Source organism: Hemitrygon akajei, chromosome 14 (genome assembly GCF_048418815.1).
Source record: "Hemitrygon akajei chromosome 14, sHemAka1.3, whole genome shotgun sequence".
Taxonomy (NCBI): domain Eukaryota; kingdom Metazoa; phylum Chordata; class Chondrichthyes; order Myliobatiformes; family Dasyatidae; genus Hemitrygon; species Hemitrygon akajei.
In genome coordinates this window covers 91,321,093-91,335,933 of record NC_133137.1, presented here as the reverse complement: position 1 = coordinate 91,335,933, position 14,841 = coordinate 91,321,093, and the positions used below count along the sequence as shown (strand labels likewise).

The following is a 14,841-nucleotide window of genomic DNA, read 5'->3' as shown; positions in this document are numbered from 1 at the left end:
CAACGATCCACGTTTCAAGCCTTCTCTGGTGATGCTCCCCAACTCTTTCTGTGCTGCATTGATGATCGCATTGGTGCTGTTTCATGTGCCCATGCTGAGCTTGTCAATTTCATCAACTTTGCCTCCAACTTTCATCTTACTCTTAACTTCACTTGTTCTATTTCTGACACCTCTCTCCTTTCTTGATCTCTCTGTCTCCGTCTATGGAGACAAATTGTCCACTGGTATCTTTTATAAACCTACCAACTCCAATTGCTATCTTGATTATATCTCTTCCTGCCCTGCTCCTGAAAAAAATGTCGTTCCCTTTTCTCCGTTCCTTGGTCTACATTGCATCTATTCCCAGGATGTCTTTCCTTTCCAGGGCATCAGAGATGTCCTCCTTTTTCAAAGAACAGAGTTTTCCTTTCTCCACCATTGTTGTCCTCCATTTCCCGAACATCCAAAGTTGCCGCTTCTTCCTGCCACATTAACAAGGATAGAGTTACTCTTGTCCTCACCTACCACCCCATGAGCAATGTTCCCTCTAAGGTGTGTGTGTGTGTGTGTGTGTGTGTGTGTGTGTGTGTGTGTGTGTGTGTGTGTGTGTGTGTGTGTGTGTGTGTGTGTGTGTGTGTGTGTGTGTGTGTGTGTGTGTGTGTGTGTGTGTGTGTGTGTGTGTGTGTGTGTGTGTGTGTGTGTGTGTAAGCACACATCTTTTGTTATGAGTGCACAAATGAATTTAAACTGTGCACAAATGGTTATCACCCTCTACCTTGTTGGCATGTTCAGTATAGTTCATGATCATACACAATCACATTTCCTTTTCCAGTTTCTGACGTGGACAGTGTTGACAATGCGGAGTTTGCGATGGTTTGTCTGCAGATTTTATAACTGGCTTACTTATACTGTTTTTAATTGAAGGAATTATTCAGTGCACACTGGTCGTTACAAATTAGAAGGAACATTGTCCATAAGCCTTCACATTCAATATAACATTCTCCGCAACTTCCACCATCATCAACGGGAACCTACCACCAAACACACGTTATCATCTTTACCTTTGCCCCCCAACACTGCTTTCCACAGGAATCACTCTCTTTACGGTTCTCTTTGACCGTCCTTCCTGGGACTTATCCCTGCAAGTGGCCAAGGGGGCCTAAATGCCACACCTGCCCATTCGCCTCCTCACTTACCTCCATTAAAGGCCCCAAGCAGTCCTTCCAGGTGAGGCAACACTTCACCTGCGAGCCAGTTGAGGTTGTCTACTGTATTGGTGCTCTCGATCTGGATCTCCTACATCGGTGAGACACAACAGAGATTGGAGGGCCACTTTGTTCAGCCCCTTTGCTCCATCTGCAGAAAGCAGGATTTCCCCGTGGCCAACTATTTTTATTCCTATCCCCATTCCCACTCCAAAATGCTGTGTCTGTGGCCACCTCGTCTGCCGCAATGAGGTCACTGTCAGGTTGGAGGAGCAACACCTTATTATTCAGTCTAGGAAGACTCTAACCTGATGGCATGAATATCAATGTCCTGTAATTTCTCCCCTCCCCTTCCCTCTTTTTCATTTTTACACTCTGGTCTCTTACCTTTTCTTCTCAGCTACCTATCACCTCCCCCTGGTGCTCCTCCTTCTTCCCTTTCTCCCATGGTCCATTCCCTCCTCTCCTATTCAATTCCTTCTTCTCCAGCCCCTGATCTTGTCCACCTATCAATCCTAGCTTTATACTTCACACCCCCCCCCCCCCCACCTGGCTTCACCTATCACCTTCTAACTTATACTCCTTCCCCACTCCCTAGCTCCTTGTTCTGGTATCTTCCTCCCTTCCTTTCCAGTCCTAATGAAGGGTCTCGATCCGCAATGCCAACTGTCTGTTCAGCTCCGTGGATTCTGTCTGACCTGCTGAGTTCCTGCAGCACTATGTGCATGTTTCTTTGGATTTCCAGCATCAGCAGGACCTCTTGTGTCAGTATTAACATCAGCGCTTCCATTCTTTTATCATTTAACAGTAATCCAAGTCTCTACTATTTTTTTAACTTAAGTGGATGACTTTAGGTGTTTCCATCGGCCAAGTCCGAGCTCATTCACCCTGGCAGTTTATAAACATCTGAAGCCTTGCTCCATCCTCTTCACAGCCCACAATCCCACGTAACCTTGTTTCATGAGCAAACTTGGATATATTACAATTGAATTCTTAATTCAGGTCATGGACATTGTTAAGTGAGGTCACAGCTTTGATCTTTGCAGCTTTCTACTGGTTACAATCTTACAACCCAAAAAGTTCCATTTACTTCAGTGACATTTTTTCTGTCTGTTAATCAAAACCAAGCCTCTAGGTAGCAGCTACTGAACCACTGCTTCTGTTTTAAAGAATTATGCTACTTATAAATTCAATATTATTTTCTAAATGTTAACCATTGCTTGTTGTCTGCCATAGCTTTTAACACAGGTTCTCTATCCACCATAACTGCTTCATGTTTACATAGTTTTACACCTAATCTTTATGTAAACTTCTGTCAGATTATAATCACTGCCCCCATGTACCAGACAGCCAACAGCAGTTCTAAAGCAGGCTATTTCCCCAGAATATTGATCTACCAAAGCATCTTGCACACACTCCACGAGTTCCTGCTACTGTTTTGTTTTTCCCTCAGGTTTTTCTAGATTAAAATGCCTGTTGTATTTCCCTTGATGTACGCACCTTCAGATGCTAGAAATTTGAAATAAAAGTGAGAAACACTGGAAATGCACAGTGTTAGTGGAAAGAGAAGCATTAGCATCAGAGTTGGAAGATTGCTGAGTGTCTCCAGAATTGTTATAGTCTTGGAGTTATAAATTTATAGTGCACAGAAACAGGCTCTTTGGCTTAACATATTCATGACAACCTTCAAATTCCAATCTGCTCTAATCCCATTTACCAGGATCTGCTCTGTGACCTTTGATGCCTTGGTAATTCAGCTGCTCATCTAGAATCTTACTGCAAATATTCTGAGTACCTTCCTTCACCACTCACCTCAGACAGTGTGTTCCAGGTTCTTCACACCTTCTGGGTGCAAAGATTCTTCCTCAAATCCATTGTAAACCTCTTACCCCTAACTTTAAATCTATGCAGACTAGTTTTAGGCACCTTTGCCATGGGGAAAGGTGTCCCATTATCTACCCTGACTATATCCTTAGTAATTTTGTATATGTTAATCTAGTCATCCCTAGTTCCCTTTTGCTCTAAACCCAAATTTCTCAGGGTCTCCTCATTATGAGATGCTCCATCTTGGGGAAAGTCCTGGTGAATCTCTGTTATACCTTCTCCACTACTACTTATTTTCTGATTTTGTTTCCTCTTTTTTATATAATTTTCTAAGCTAAGATCACAACATTTTCACCCCACTCTCTATTTTCAGTGCTATCCCAACTCATTTTCCACTTTGCCCAGATCTTCCTATAGTTAAATATGCTGGAATATTTATGGTAATTCCCAACCTTGGAACTAAATTTCCAGCATGGTGAGAAAATCTTCCCCATTTCATTCTGTTTCCAGGTGGCTGAGGGTGTGAGTTTAGAAAGTGAAGTGTTGACAAGTTGCTGCCGTGCCTTTTGTATATGGTACACTCAATGTCCGTCTATCTAAAGTTCAAGGTGATCATTGCGGGCAGCCATGACGTTTTTGTCTAGGCACTGAATGAGGGAATGGTAACAGAAAGGAAATTCTGCTCTTGTTCACTGCTGGGGCCACTATGACAGTGGTTGATTAGTTAGCTATCGTTCTTAATTGTTATGGCGTTAGCCACCCTAGTCAAAATAACTTTGAAAATGGGGGTTTTAATTCTCGAACTGTAGAGGTGAAACATTTCCTTCTGCTCCTGATTGCCTACTACCCTGGAATCTGTCAAAATTCTTTCAAATTCAGCACCGGGATCTTCACTTTTGAGTAAAGTTGTGAGTTAAAAGGCTTCCTACCTTTAATATGTGTTCTGTTTTATCACTGTAACCTCTTTCTGCTTTGATCCTCTGAACAATTGGTTCAGACTGGAAATGTTTATATCTTTGTGAATGGTTCTAATATATGACTGTGTGTATTGGAACAATATGTAATTAGGTAGAGTTTAAAGCTGTAACAAAATGTGAGCAACATTCAACATCTGGATTTTAAGTGATAAAACTCAAACACTTCAGCTGTGTTCAGTGTCTGCAGTTCTTCCATCAACGTCTTATGACTACTCCACATTCCATTAACCCACCCTCCTCGGGAACTTACTTTACTTATTATCTGCAGGTCAGCAACACTGATTGGATATAATATTCCAGCTGAGGTCTAACCAGGAACCTGTGAAGGTATATCATAACTTCCTTCATATTCTATGCCTCTGTTTATTCAGTCCTATGCTTTCTAACGACTTTTTTAAAATTTGGCGGAGTCTGGAAAATTTTAGATTTTATTTTGCCCTAAAATAAAATATCAGATGGTGAAAGATGCTCAAATCGTTAATGTGTTCCCAACGTCATTTCTTCTAGCCAATAAGATTGCTGTGGATGGTTACATGGTGACATTATGTATTTCAGGATTCCACCAAACAAGCTGAGATCTATACTAAGGCCATGAATCCTTTCACCACAACCAGAGGTAGTTCCATAAATACAGCTTCATTAAACAAGGAGATCCATTTTATAATTCCCTTGCAATAGATTCTGTTTTCTTCTTGTGTCATATGTAGCAGAAAATTAATTTTGTTTGGAAATATTATATGATTTTGCCATACAGTGCAGTAAACAAATCTTTATTTATGCTGATTTCTGCATTAAATATTAATCCTGCATTTTAGCAGTGTTACTTGTTTTTGGCGGGAATTTCTACTCTAAGAAATTTAGTATGTCAGTATTGAGGTTTCTTTTGTTGCTTTCTTCGTCCTCCAGTGCCACTTACTCGTTTACTTACTTGGGGCTTGTGGATGGTGGGAAGGATGTGGGACATCAGTAGATGAATCACTTTCTGCAGGGTATACAGCCTCTGACCTGCTCTCGTCGCCATAGTATTTATGTACTTGACCTAGTTAGAGAGATAGAAAAATACAGCACAGAAAAAGGCCCCTTGGCCCATCTATTCCATGCTGAACAATAGTGACTCACTCACCCTTAGATATTGATGGTACGGAATGGATTCCGGTTTGTTGAGCCCAGTAATCACGTACCACTTCTGTGACACAAATGTTACTTGCCACTTATTGGTACATCTGAATATTATCTAGGTTTATAATCTTGCAGAATGTTATATAGATACTGTAAGAAGGGTGAGGCCATGGCTGGATTTCCAGGTGAATAAGGGAATGTTAAATCTGAAGATTTTGTAGATTAACTTTTGTTACCTTTAACAGATAGTAGTAACTGAAATAAGTAGTGAGTCTGACTTTGTAAACAGAAAAAAAATATACTCTTTGCTTTTCTGTTGATTAAAAATACTTAACTGGCACAGTGTCAGTCAGCAGACATATTACTAATTGTTTCATGAGTGGACAATACTAAATAGGAGTTCAAGATTTAGTTTGGAAAACGTCTTGGTGGTGACTGAAGGTACTGGGAGTTTAACTATCTTGCCAAAGTTTCTTTAAGCCTGATAATACCAAACCTGACCTAACCTGTGAGCTAAAGAACCAAAGCACTGTGCAATAGGCAGAGCTAAATTGTACCACAGCTAAAAGATCAGATTGGAGCTCTGCAGCTCTGCCATATTTGTTGATGAATGGTTACAGACTTACTGAGAGGAGGAGGCTCCAAGGACAGTGGCAGAGTGCAAAAGCTGGGTGCTAACATTGAGGCAAAAGTGGTCAGAGTAGATATTGTTGCTTGGCTTCCTTCTAAGGTCCATATTGCCATGGAAACCAGAGATAAACCAAATACGATTCTCCTCCCATTTAGTCAAGAAATGTCTGAATGCAGAAAATCCTATGAAGTTTTGGAACCACACAACATTGACTAGGGTTCCCAGACAAGCCACACCACTAGCCAAGATGCTCTAGTATATTTACAACACTGGCACTGATCTTACGAGGTGGAAATTTGCCCAGGTACATCCCATGTGGATAAAGCAGGTCAAATCCAATCCAGTCAATTACATGTTATTTTTCATCAGCAAATCAATGTCATCCACTGGACAAACCGCATCATTAGATTTTCTGTAAGGGCAGGTCAGAAGCTGGGGATTGTGCAATAAGTGATATACCCCAACACCTCAAAGTTTTCCCACCATCTACAAGGCATATTTCAGGAGTGAACTGCCTGAAGAGTACAGTTCCAACATCATATTATAATTTCAACACCATCCGAAGTACCCAATCAAACAAGCTCTAAAAATTAATTTCCTCCACCACTGGTGCACCGCAGTGCGTACCATCTGCATAATTCATTGTACCTTCTTACCAAGGCCTCTCTTACAGCACCTCATGAATCACCGAAAAGGTCGAAGAGAGTAGGTGCTTGAGAACACCGCCACCCGCAGGTTCTATTCCAAGGCCCACACCATGCAGATTTTGGAAATATATTCCTTTATCACTGCAAGATCTAAATCCTGGAATTCCTTCCCCAACAATGATACCTTCATCTGAAGGGCACTAATGCATTTGGTTAAGGAGTCATAGATTATACAGCGTGGAAACGGGAGGCTCTTTGGCCATCTTGTCCATGCCGAGCAGGTTCCTTCCTTAGCTAGTTCCATTTGCCTGCATATGGTCTCCATCCCCTGAACCCTTCTGATCTATGTACCTGTCTAAATGTCCTGTGAATGCTATAATTATACCTGTCTTTACTATTTGTCAGCTTGCTCCGTATATCAGCTATCCTCTGAGTTTGGGAAACTTACTTCTCGTGTCCTTTTTCAATCTCTTCCTTCTCACTTTAATTGTCCCCTTTATTTTAGGCTCACATACCCTGTGAAAAAAACTGTGGCCATCCTCCTTATCCATGATCCTTAAGTTTTTATAGGTCCCCATAGCCCCCTCACTGGGCTCGTATGCAGCTCTGCTAACAGCCACAAGACTCAATGGTGAGAAAGCCACTTTTCATAAACAACACACGTCTACGGTTGTTATGATTTGGGGAAAGTTGAGATTTTCCCCAAACAGGAAAATTTTTCCCAAACAGGAAAGTTGAGATTTTCCGATTAAAGGAACCTTAATTTGAGTGAATGCTGTTTAAATACTGTTGAGACACAATTATAAGGGAAGTGTATTTACTAATTTCAGCTGTATCAAACAGTTTTTAAGAGTAAGAAAAGTAAAATAGAGGGGCCCATTACAGTTAAGCCAGTCTAAATGTGCGCACGGCGTTGGAAATCCCACAGTCCAAAAGCTGGGTAAGACCGTTACTCACAATGCCGAATTCTCAGCACCACTCACCAGTAGAGCTTCCCATCTTGAACTCCTTCACTTCCCGATACACTCCTTGCAATCACGTCTTCCCGTTGGTTCAGATCGTACATCCGTCTCTCCCGATCTTCTCTGCTTCGCCCACCAGAAAACCACAAACCCCACCAGTGTCCGTCACAAATCTCTCTCCATCCAGCTCCCTCTAGAACCTCCTCCCAATTCCACCATCCTGACTGGCTGACACAACATGTCTAGATTGAACATCATAACCCCTCGTCTTTAGCCGAAACCGAAACAATCTACCAGTAGAATACATTGCTTTTACAGAAAGCTACTAAGTGAAATACCCCACAGTATTATCAGTAGAAATCTTAATTAGGGCAATACATCCCCTTTAAGGTTATCCCTTAACCTTCTACGTTTCAGGGAGTAAAGTTCCTGCCTATCTAATCTCTACTCGCAACTCAAACCGTCCTGTATGGTAACTCATCATCATCTAATCCAGGGTAATTAGGGAAGATTAATAAATACTGGCCAATTGACACATACTCACCAATAAAACCCCTACTGATACCTAATTTGAATTTCCCTGTGACCACTCCGCCACAGAATTCACCACAGACTCAGTGCAAACATGGGTCAAAGAGCTAAACTCCAGATATGAGGCAAGAGTGATTGCCCATGATACCACGACATTTGACCAAGTATGACACCAAGAAGTCCTGCAAAATTGAAATTAATGGCTACCAAGTGTTATACGTTCCCAACTCGCGTGGAAAATGGTTGTTGAAAATCAATTATCACAGTTCCGCAACAGCACTGCAAGAATTCCTGAGGGTAGTACAACCATCTTCATCTGCTTCATTTAGGACGTTCCTTCCACAATAAGGTCAGAAATGGTACACTTGCTGACGTTTGCATGAGGTTGAGTTCAGTCTGAAGCTCCTACATACCAGTGTGCAATAAAACCTAGCCAATGTTAGTATGGATTGAAAAGCACCAAGTAATCTAAATAATACAGGGCACCTTTTACACTAGAGAATGATCATTAGGCCTTAATATTGTTGTAGGCATTACTGTGACTGAGTATCCCAACACTAGCATCCTGGTTGTCATCTTTGTCATCAGTAGGACCAGTCACATGAACATTGTGGTTACAAGAACAGGTCAGAATCCGGGTAACGTGCAGCAAGTGCCTTACATCCTGGCTCCTGAGCCCATTCCATCATCTCTGAGGTACATTAGTGCTATGCCGGGATACGGACTTCTTGGCTGGATGAGAGTGATCTGAGCAATTCTCAAGAAGATCGACAAAGCAGCTGGCCACCCAGCCGCATAGCATTCATTCTGTCTAAAAAGGGTGTGGCTGCAGCTTATGGCAACTACAAAATCTACTGCAGTACTCACTCAGGCAACCATAACATTTCCAAATCCCTCAACACCCACCAAAAATGGACATGACCCACAGGTGCAATGGGAAAAACCCCACCTCTAGCTCCGCTCCAAGTCACATACTTTGCTGTTGTAGAAATATCCTGTGTCCCACATCAACACTGGATTTAAATCCCCCAATCCCTTACCAAGGAGAATTATGGGATTACATTCACCAAAAAGACTGTAGCAGTTCACTATGGGCATGGGCACTGAATGCTGGACCTGTCAAAAGTATTTACAACCTGAAAAAATTTTAGAATAAAAACTTCAGTCCTATTCATATAAAGTTCTGGACACTTGGATACAGTTTCGCTTCTTTTGCACCAAAAACAAGAGAGAATCTGCAGAATTTGGAAATCCAAGCAACACACACAAAATGTGATATTTTGTGTGTTTTGTGTGTGTTTCTTTTGCATCAAGTTTCTAATTTAGGTTATAATTTTGCCAATTTATCATACTGACTCAAGGCAATGGGTTAATTATTACCCCCACTCTCATTCATCCTATTTAATCTACAAGTACATCTTGATAAGGAATGACTCACATAGCAGGCTCTGTGATTTCTCTAATTTTGATTTGGCCATGCTATTTTAATGAAGATATATACTCATTGGCCACTTTATTAGGTACACCTTTCTTTTGCACACTGGTTGAATGCCCAAGTTGGTGTGATCTTTCATCGAATCTATTCTGGTTATTATTCTATTATGAATCTATTGAGTCTGCCCCCAAGAAAATCTCAGAGTTGTATGTGGTGACATATAAGTACTTCGATAGTAAATGTACTTTGAACTTTAAGCTGCGTAGGACCATGCTGCTGTAGCCTATCCACTTCAAGGTTCAATGCGCTGTGCATTCAAAGATGTTTTCCTGCACATCACTGACATAACACAACACCGTCCTGTCAGCTTGAACCTGTCTGACCATTCTCCTCTCACCTCTCTCATTAACAAACAGAAGAAAACCTGCAGATGCTGGAAATCCGAGCAACACACACAAAATGCTGAAGGAACTCAGCAGGCCGGGCAGCATCTATGGAAAAAAGCACAGTTGTCATATCAGGTCAAAAACCTTGAGCAGGACTCATTAGTAAGGCGCTTTCACACACAGTACTGCTATTCACAGGATACTTTTGGTTTTTCCTCATCATTCTCCGTCAATTCTAAAGACTTGTGCATGAAAATTCCAGGAGATCAGCAGTTCCCGAGATATTCAAACTACCCCGTTAGGCACCAACAGACAAAGTCACTTAGATCACATTTCTTCCCCGTTCTAATATTTGGTCTGAACAACAACTGAATCTCTTGACTATGCCTGCATGCTTTTATGCACTGAGTTGTTGCCACGTTTGTCTGATTAGATATTTGCATTAATGAGCAGTTGTGCCTAATTAGGTGGCCACTCAGTGTATATGAAGTTGAAAAAGGCATTTAGATAATTTCATTTGAAAAACAAACATCATTTACAATTTTTGTCTTTGATTGTAGGAGTCATCTGATGGGAAAGCTGTAAAACCAAGTGGAGTGAATTACCATGAACAATTGATGCTTTCTACTATAGCAGCTCATCTATGTAGCATTTATCTTGGACAAGGAATACTGTTAACTCGTCTGCCTTAGTTTCAGAAAATTGGTGCATGTACAATAGTGAGATGGCGCAGTGTAAATGGATAAATGAAGAATAAATAACATGAGCAACTGTTGGATGATGGGACTGTTCCATTAGAATGGATCCGAATATATATGTGAACGTTGTTATGATGAATTGTAAACTTAGTTTCTCTGTCAATGTTTAATGCAACAACAAATGGAATAACAATGAATCTATTTATTGACATGTTACCTCAATTACAGTAATGCCAAAACTGGATCTGGTTTTGAACTTTGTCAAGACATCCCAAACATTCAGCAGTAAATGTCCGATTTGCCTCAGAGTAGCATGTACAAACTGTATATTCATATCTGTAGGATGGACAGTAGGTAACTTGTTAATAGAACAAATGGAAGTGAGGTCTTCTGAGGTGAAAAACTCTAATGAATTAGTTTATCCAAAGGATGCAAACTATGGCAAAATGTTTTAAACAATTCACATTATCTTCTTATCTCCTTCACTGACTTCAGTGGGAAGGAAAGTTGGGCACTTGCAGATGATCCCTATTCCACAGTTTTGTAGCCCTACCACAGTGGAATATTACATCCACTGTTTATTCATCAAACTATACTAAAAATGAAGTCTTGTGTTTTATTTCCTTTGGGATATTTCCATGTAAATGCTTCTGATTGTTCTTGATAAAACTAAGAAAATAATCAAAAGGAACATCTATTCTTGGGTTATATGCTACATGTGCTTAGGGACACAGATTGGTTGATCTGATAACAAGCTATCAACAACATAATTTTTGATTCAAAAGTTTCCTCACAATAACAATAATTAGCTTTTACCGGGTAGAGAATTTCTTCTTTTGTTCTTAGCAAGATCTTCAAGGAGGCTTTAAGGAACAAGAGGGTTACAAGTAATCCTCTCTATGCAGTATCATTTCCATAATTTCAAAACCAGTCATAAGGAAATACTATCTCAATTAAAGTTGGACTCAACAGTCAGCTAATAAATTAACTAACAAAAAGTTGGCCTGAGTTTCTTTTGAGTTTTGTTAAACCTTGTAGGAGGAGAATTGTCAGAAAAGAAATGGAACAATTTTATTTCCAGCTCTGCCTATCTGATTTCAAATTTCCTTCACTTAACACAGTGGTTTTTCCGATATATATAGAGATTACATCCCGTGTCTTAGTTTTCTATCCTAAATAGGTGGAGTTTCCACCATCAGTTTCTTTGGTGAGTACTTCTATCAGCTTGTCACTAATGGAGGGTACTGAGGCCATCTTCGGGTGCTACTCTTTTATAGCATATTTATGCAGCAAGGTAGCTCCATTAACACAACAGAAATTTCAATTTCTTATGCCTGGATACAAATTGTATTTTCTGTCTGTGTTCCCCCGATATTATGTCAGCAATTGAAATTAACACCTGATCTCTTTCAGATATACAACCTCACTTACTTTCAAGGCCACAATTACTGCTTTGCTAATAAATCTGTACATTTATTTTCAACACTGTGTAGTCAACTATATCTTTGCTACCAAATTATGTGCAATCAGAATTAAGTTTAATGGTTTCCAAATTTGTATTGATGTCAAGGAAGTTGAGAAGCGTAAAAACAGATTTAACAATAGGTCTCAGCAGAAAGCAGCATTTTATTAATACACACTTAACTTTATTACTATGTTTAATTTCTTTTTTAAAAATTTTTTATTTTTTTAAAAAAATATATTTAAAAAAAATATTTTATTTATAATTTTCTACCAAGTACAACGAAGAAAGTCAATAATATATATAGAAGGATCATTGCCAAATAAACAAAAATAACAATAATACATGTCTTAACAAATGAGCAAGTCACCCTTTCTAAAAAAGGGAAAAAAAGAGAGAAAGAAAGAAAAGCACCCAATCCATCACCTATCCAACTCCAAGCCAACCATTATATGAGAAACACTTTTATTACCCCAGAACTACATATTGTAATTAAAGAAAAAGGGGGGCAGCCTGCTACCTGATCAGAAAAAAACAAAAGTAAAAAAAAAAGCTGGAAATGTAGGGTCCGATTATCAAGGGAGAAAAGAACAAACACCTGTCAATCTAGGTGAGAGTTATGAAAATATTCGAGAAAAGATCCCCACACCCTATGGAACTTTATGTCCGAATTAGAAAGTGAGTAGTGAATCTTTTCGAGATCTAAACGAGACATAATATCCCTAAGCCATTGAGCATGTGTAGGGGGAACTACATCTCTCCATTTAAGGAGTACTGCTCGTCTGGCTAGAAGAGAGGCAAAAGACAATGTTCGTTGTTTAGCCGGGGTCAAATGCTTGTCAGGGTCTCGAAGAATACCAAAAAGAGCGATCAAAGGATCAGGTTCCAAATGAAAATTTAATATAGAAGATAAAGTTAAAAAAACATCTTTCCAAAATTTTTCCAGAGTAGGACAGGCCCAATACAAATGGAAAAGGGAGGCCTCACCTCCTTTGCATTTGTCACACCAGGGATTAATATCAGGATAGAACTTCGCCAATTTGGTTTTGGACATATGAGCCCTGTGGATGACTTTAAATTGCAGGAGACAATGACGAGCACATAAAGAGATTGAATTGACAGATTTAAGAATTGAATCCCAAACCTTGTCAGACAAAGAAAAACCTAAGTCATGCTCCCAAGCAGTTTTAATTTTATCAGAAGGGCTTGCCTGAGAGTCATAAATTTAACACCAATGGTAGAAATTACGCCTTTGCCCAAAGGGTTCATTTGAAGAAACAAGTCTACTACATTTTTATCAGGTTGTTCAGGAAAATGTGGTATTAAAGGAATAGTAAAATGTCTAATTTGAAGATATCTAAAAAAATGAGTATTCGGTAAATTAAACTTTATAGACAACTGTTCAAAAGACGCAAACCGATTGTCTATAAAAAGATCTTCAAAACGCCTGATACCTGTCCTACACCAGTCTTGGAATGTGGAATCCTGCATAGACGGTTGAAATAAATGATTGTATAGAACAGGACTAGAGAGAGAAAAACTATAAAGACCATGGTATTTTCTAAATTGAGCCCATATTCTCAGAGTATGCCTGATTACAGGATTAATAATAGATTTTGGCAATTGGCAAGGAAGAACAAATCCAAGTAAAGCTGGAATAGATAATTTCTTGTAAGCGTTTAATTCCATTGCCACCCATGTTAGACAAACAGACTGATTATAGAAGTAGGACCAAAAGATAATATTACGAATATTTGCTGCCCAATAATATGAACGAAAATTAGGCAACGCCAAGCCACCTTCTCTTTTAGGCTTTTGGAGATGAGCTTTATTGAGTTTGGGCTGTTTACCCTTCCATAGGTATGACGAGATAATAGAATCTAAAGAATCAAAAAACACTTTAGGAATAAATATAGGTAAAGATTGAAATAAGTATAGAAATTTAGGGAGAATATACATCTTAATTACATTAATTCGCCCAATTAAAGACATGGACAGAGGTGACCACTGTGCTAATCTTTGTTTTGTAAAATTTAAAAGATTATTGAAATTCTCATTGAAAAGTCGATTATAGTTCCTTGTTATGATAATACCAAGATAAGTAAAACAATTGTTTACTATAAAAGGGAGATTGTGAAATTCTAATTCTTGTGCTTTCTTATTTATCGGAAAAAGTTCACTCTTATGTAGATTAAGTATATATCCGGATAGCTGACTAAATTTATTGAGAAGTGAAAACAACAAAGGTAAGGAGGTGGTCGGGTTTGATATAAAAAGTAACAAATCATTGGCGTATAGAGAGACTTTGTGCTCAAAACCACCCCTCCAGATCCCAGTCAGTTCAGTACAACTGCAAAATGCAATTGCCAATGGCTCGATAGCCAGATCAAATAACAGAGGGCTTAAAGGGCATCCCTGTCGGGTGCCACGTTTAAGATCAAACGGCTGGGATTGCTGGGAATTAGTCAAAACTGATGCTATTGGATGGGAATATAGTAACTTAATCCACTTAATTAAATTGTATCCAAAATCAAATTTTTCTAAGACCGCAAATAAATAGTGCCATTTAATACAATCAGATTTTCAACATTCTTAATTTGATGTTTGTTCAACTATCTGAACTTAATGACCTGGAACACAAGACAGTTGGTGTTAATATTTTATTTCTTATTTATTTATGTATTTATTGATTGATTGATTTACAGAGAAAGTGCAGAACAAACACTTCCAGCCCAATTAGCTAAGCTGCCCAGCAACCCCAAACAATGGTCCAAAATAGACAGAACATTGCACACCACAAGTTCAAAATATAAAAATCATCCAAATATATAAATATAACATGATTATAATTGGTATTTATTCCCTCCGAGGTGGGAGTACAAGCTGGCAGGTGATAAATGAGATCAGGTAAGGGGAAAGTGGGGTGTGAGGGAGGGGCAATGGGGAAAGAAACTGGGAGGCTATAGGTGGAAGAAGGGCTGAAGA

General features: G+C 39.3%; 1 protein-coding gene across 1 annotated transcript in view; it reads left to right on the top strand.

Annotated features, from left to right (window-relative positions):
- The window catches only part of LOC140738202 (cadherin-23-like), a 101,974-nt gene extending 90,156 nt beyond the window's left edge, over positions 1–11,818 (top strand). Inside the window, exon 46 of the mRNA XM_073065309.1 lies at positions 10,257–11,818. Coding sequence (XP_072921410.1) covers positions 10,257–10,281 — 25 coding nt within the window. The 3' untranslated portion in view covers positions 10,282–11,818. The remainder of the gene's footprint in view (positions 1–10,256) is intronic.
- Positions 11,819–14,841: the final 3,023 nt, after the last annotated feature.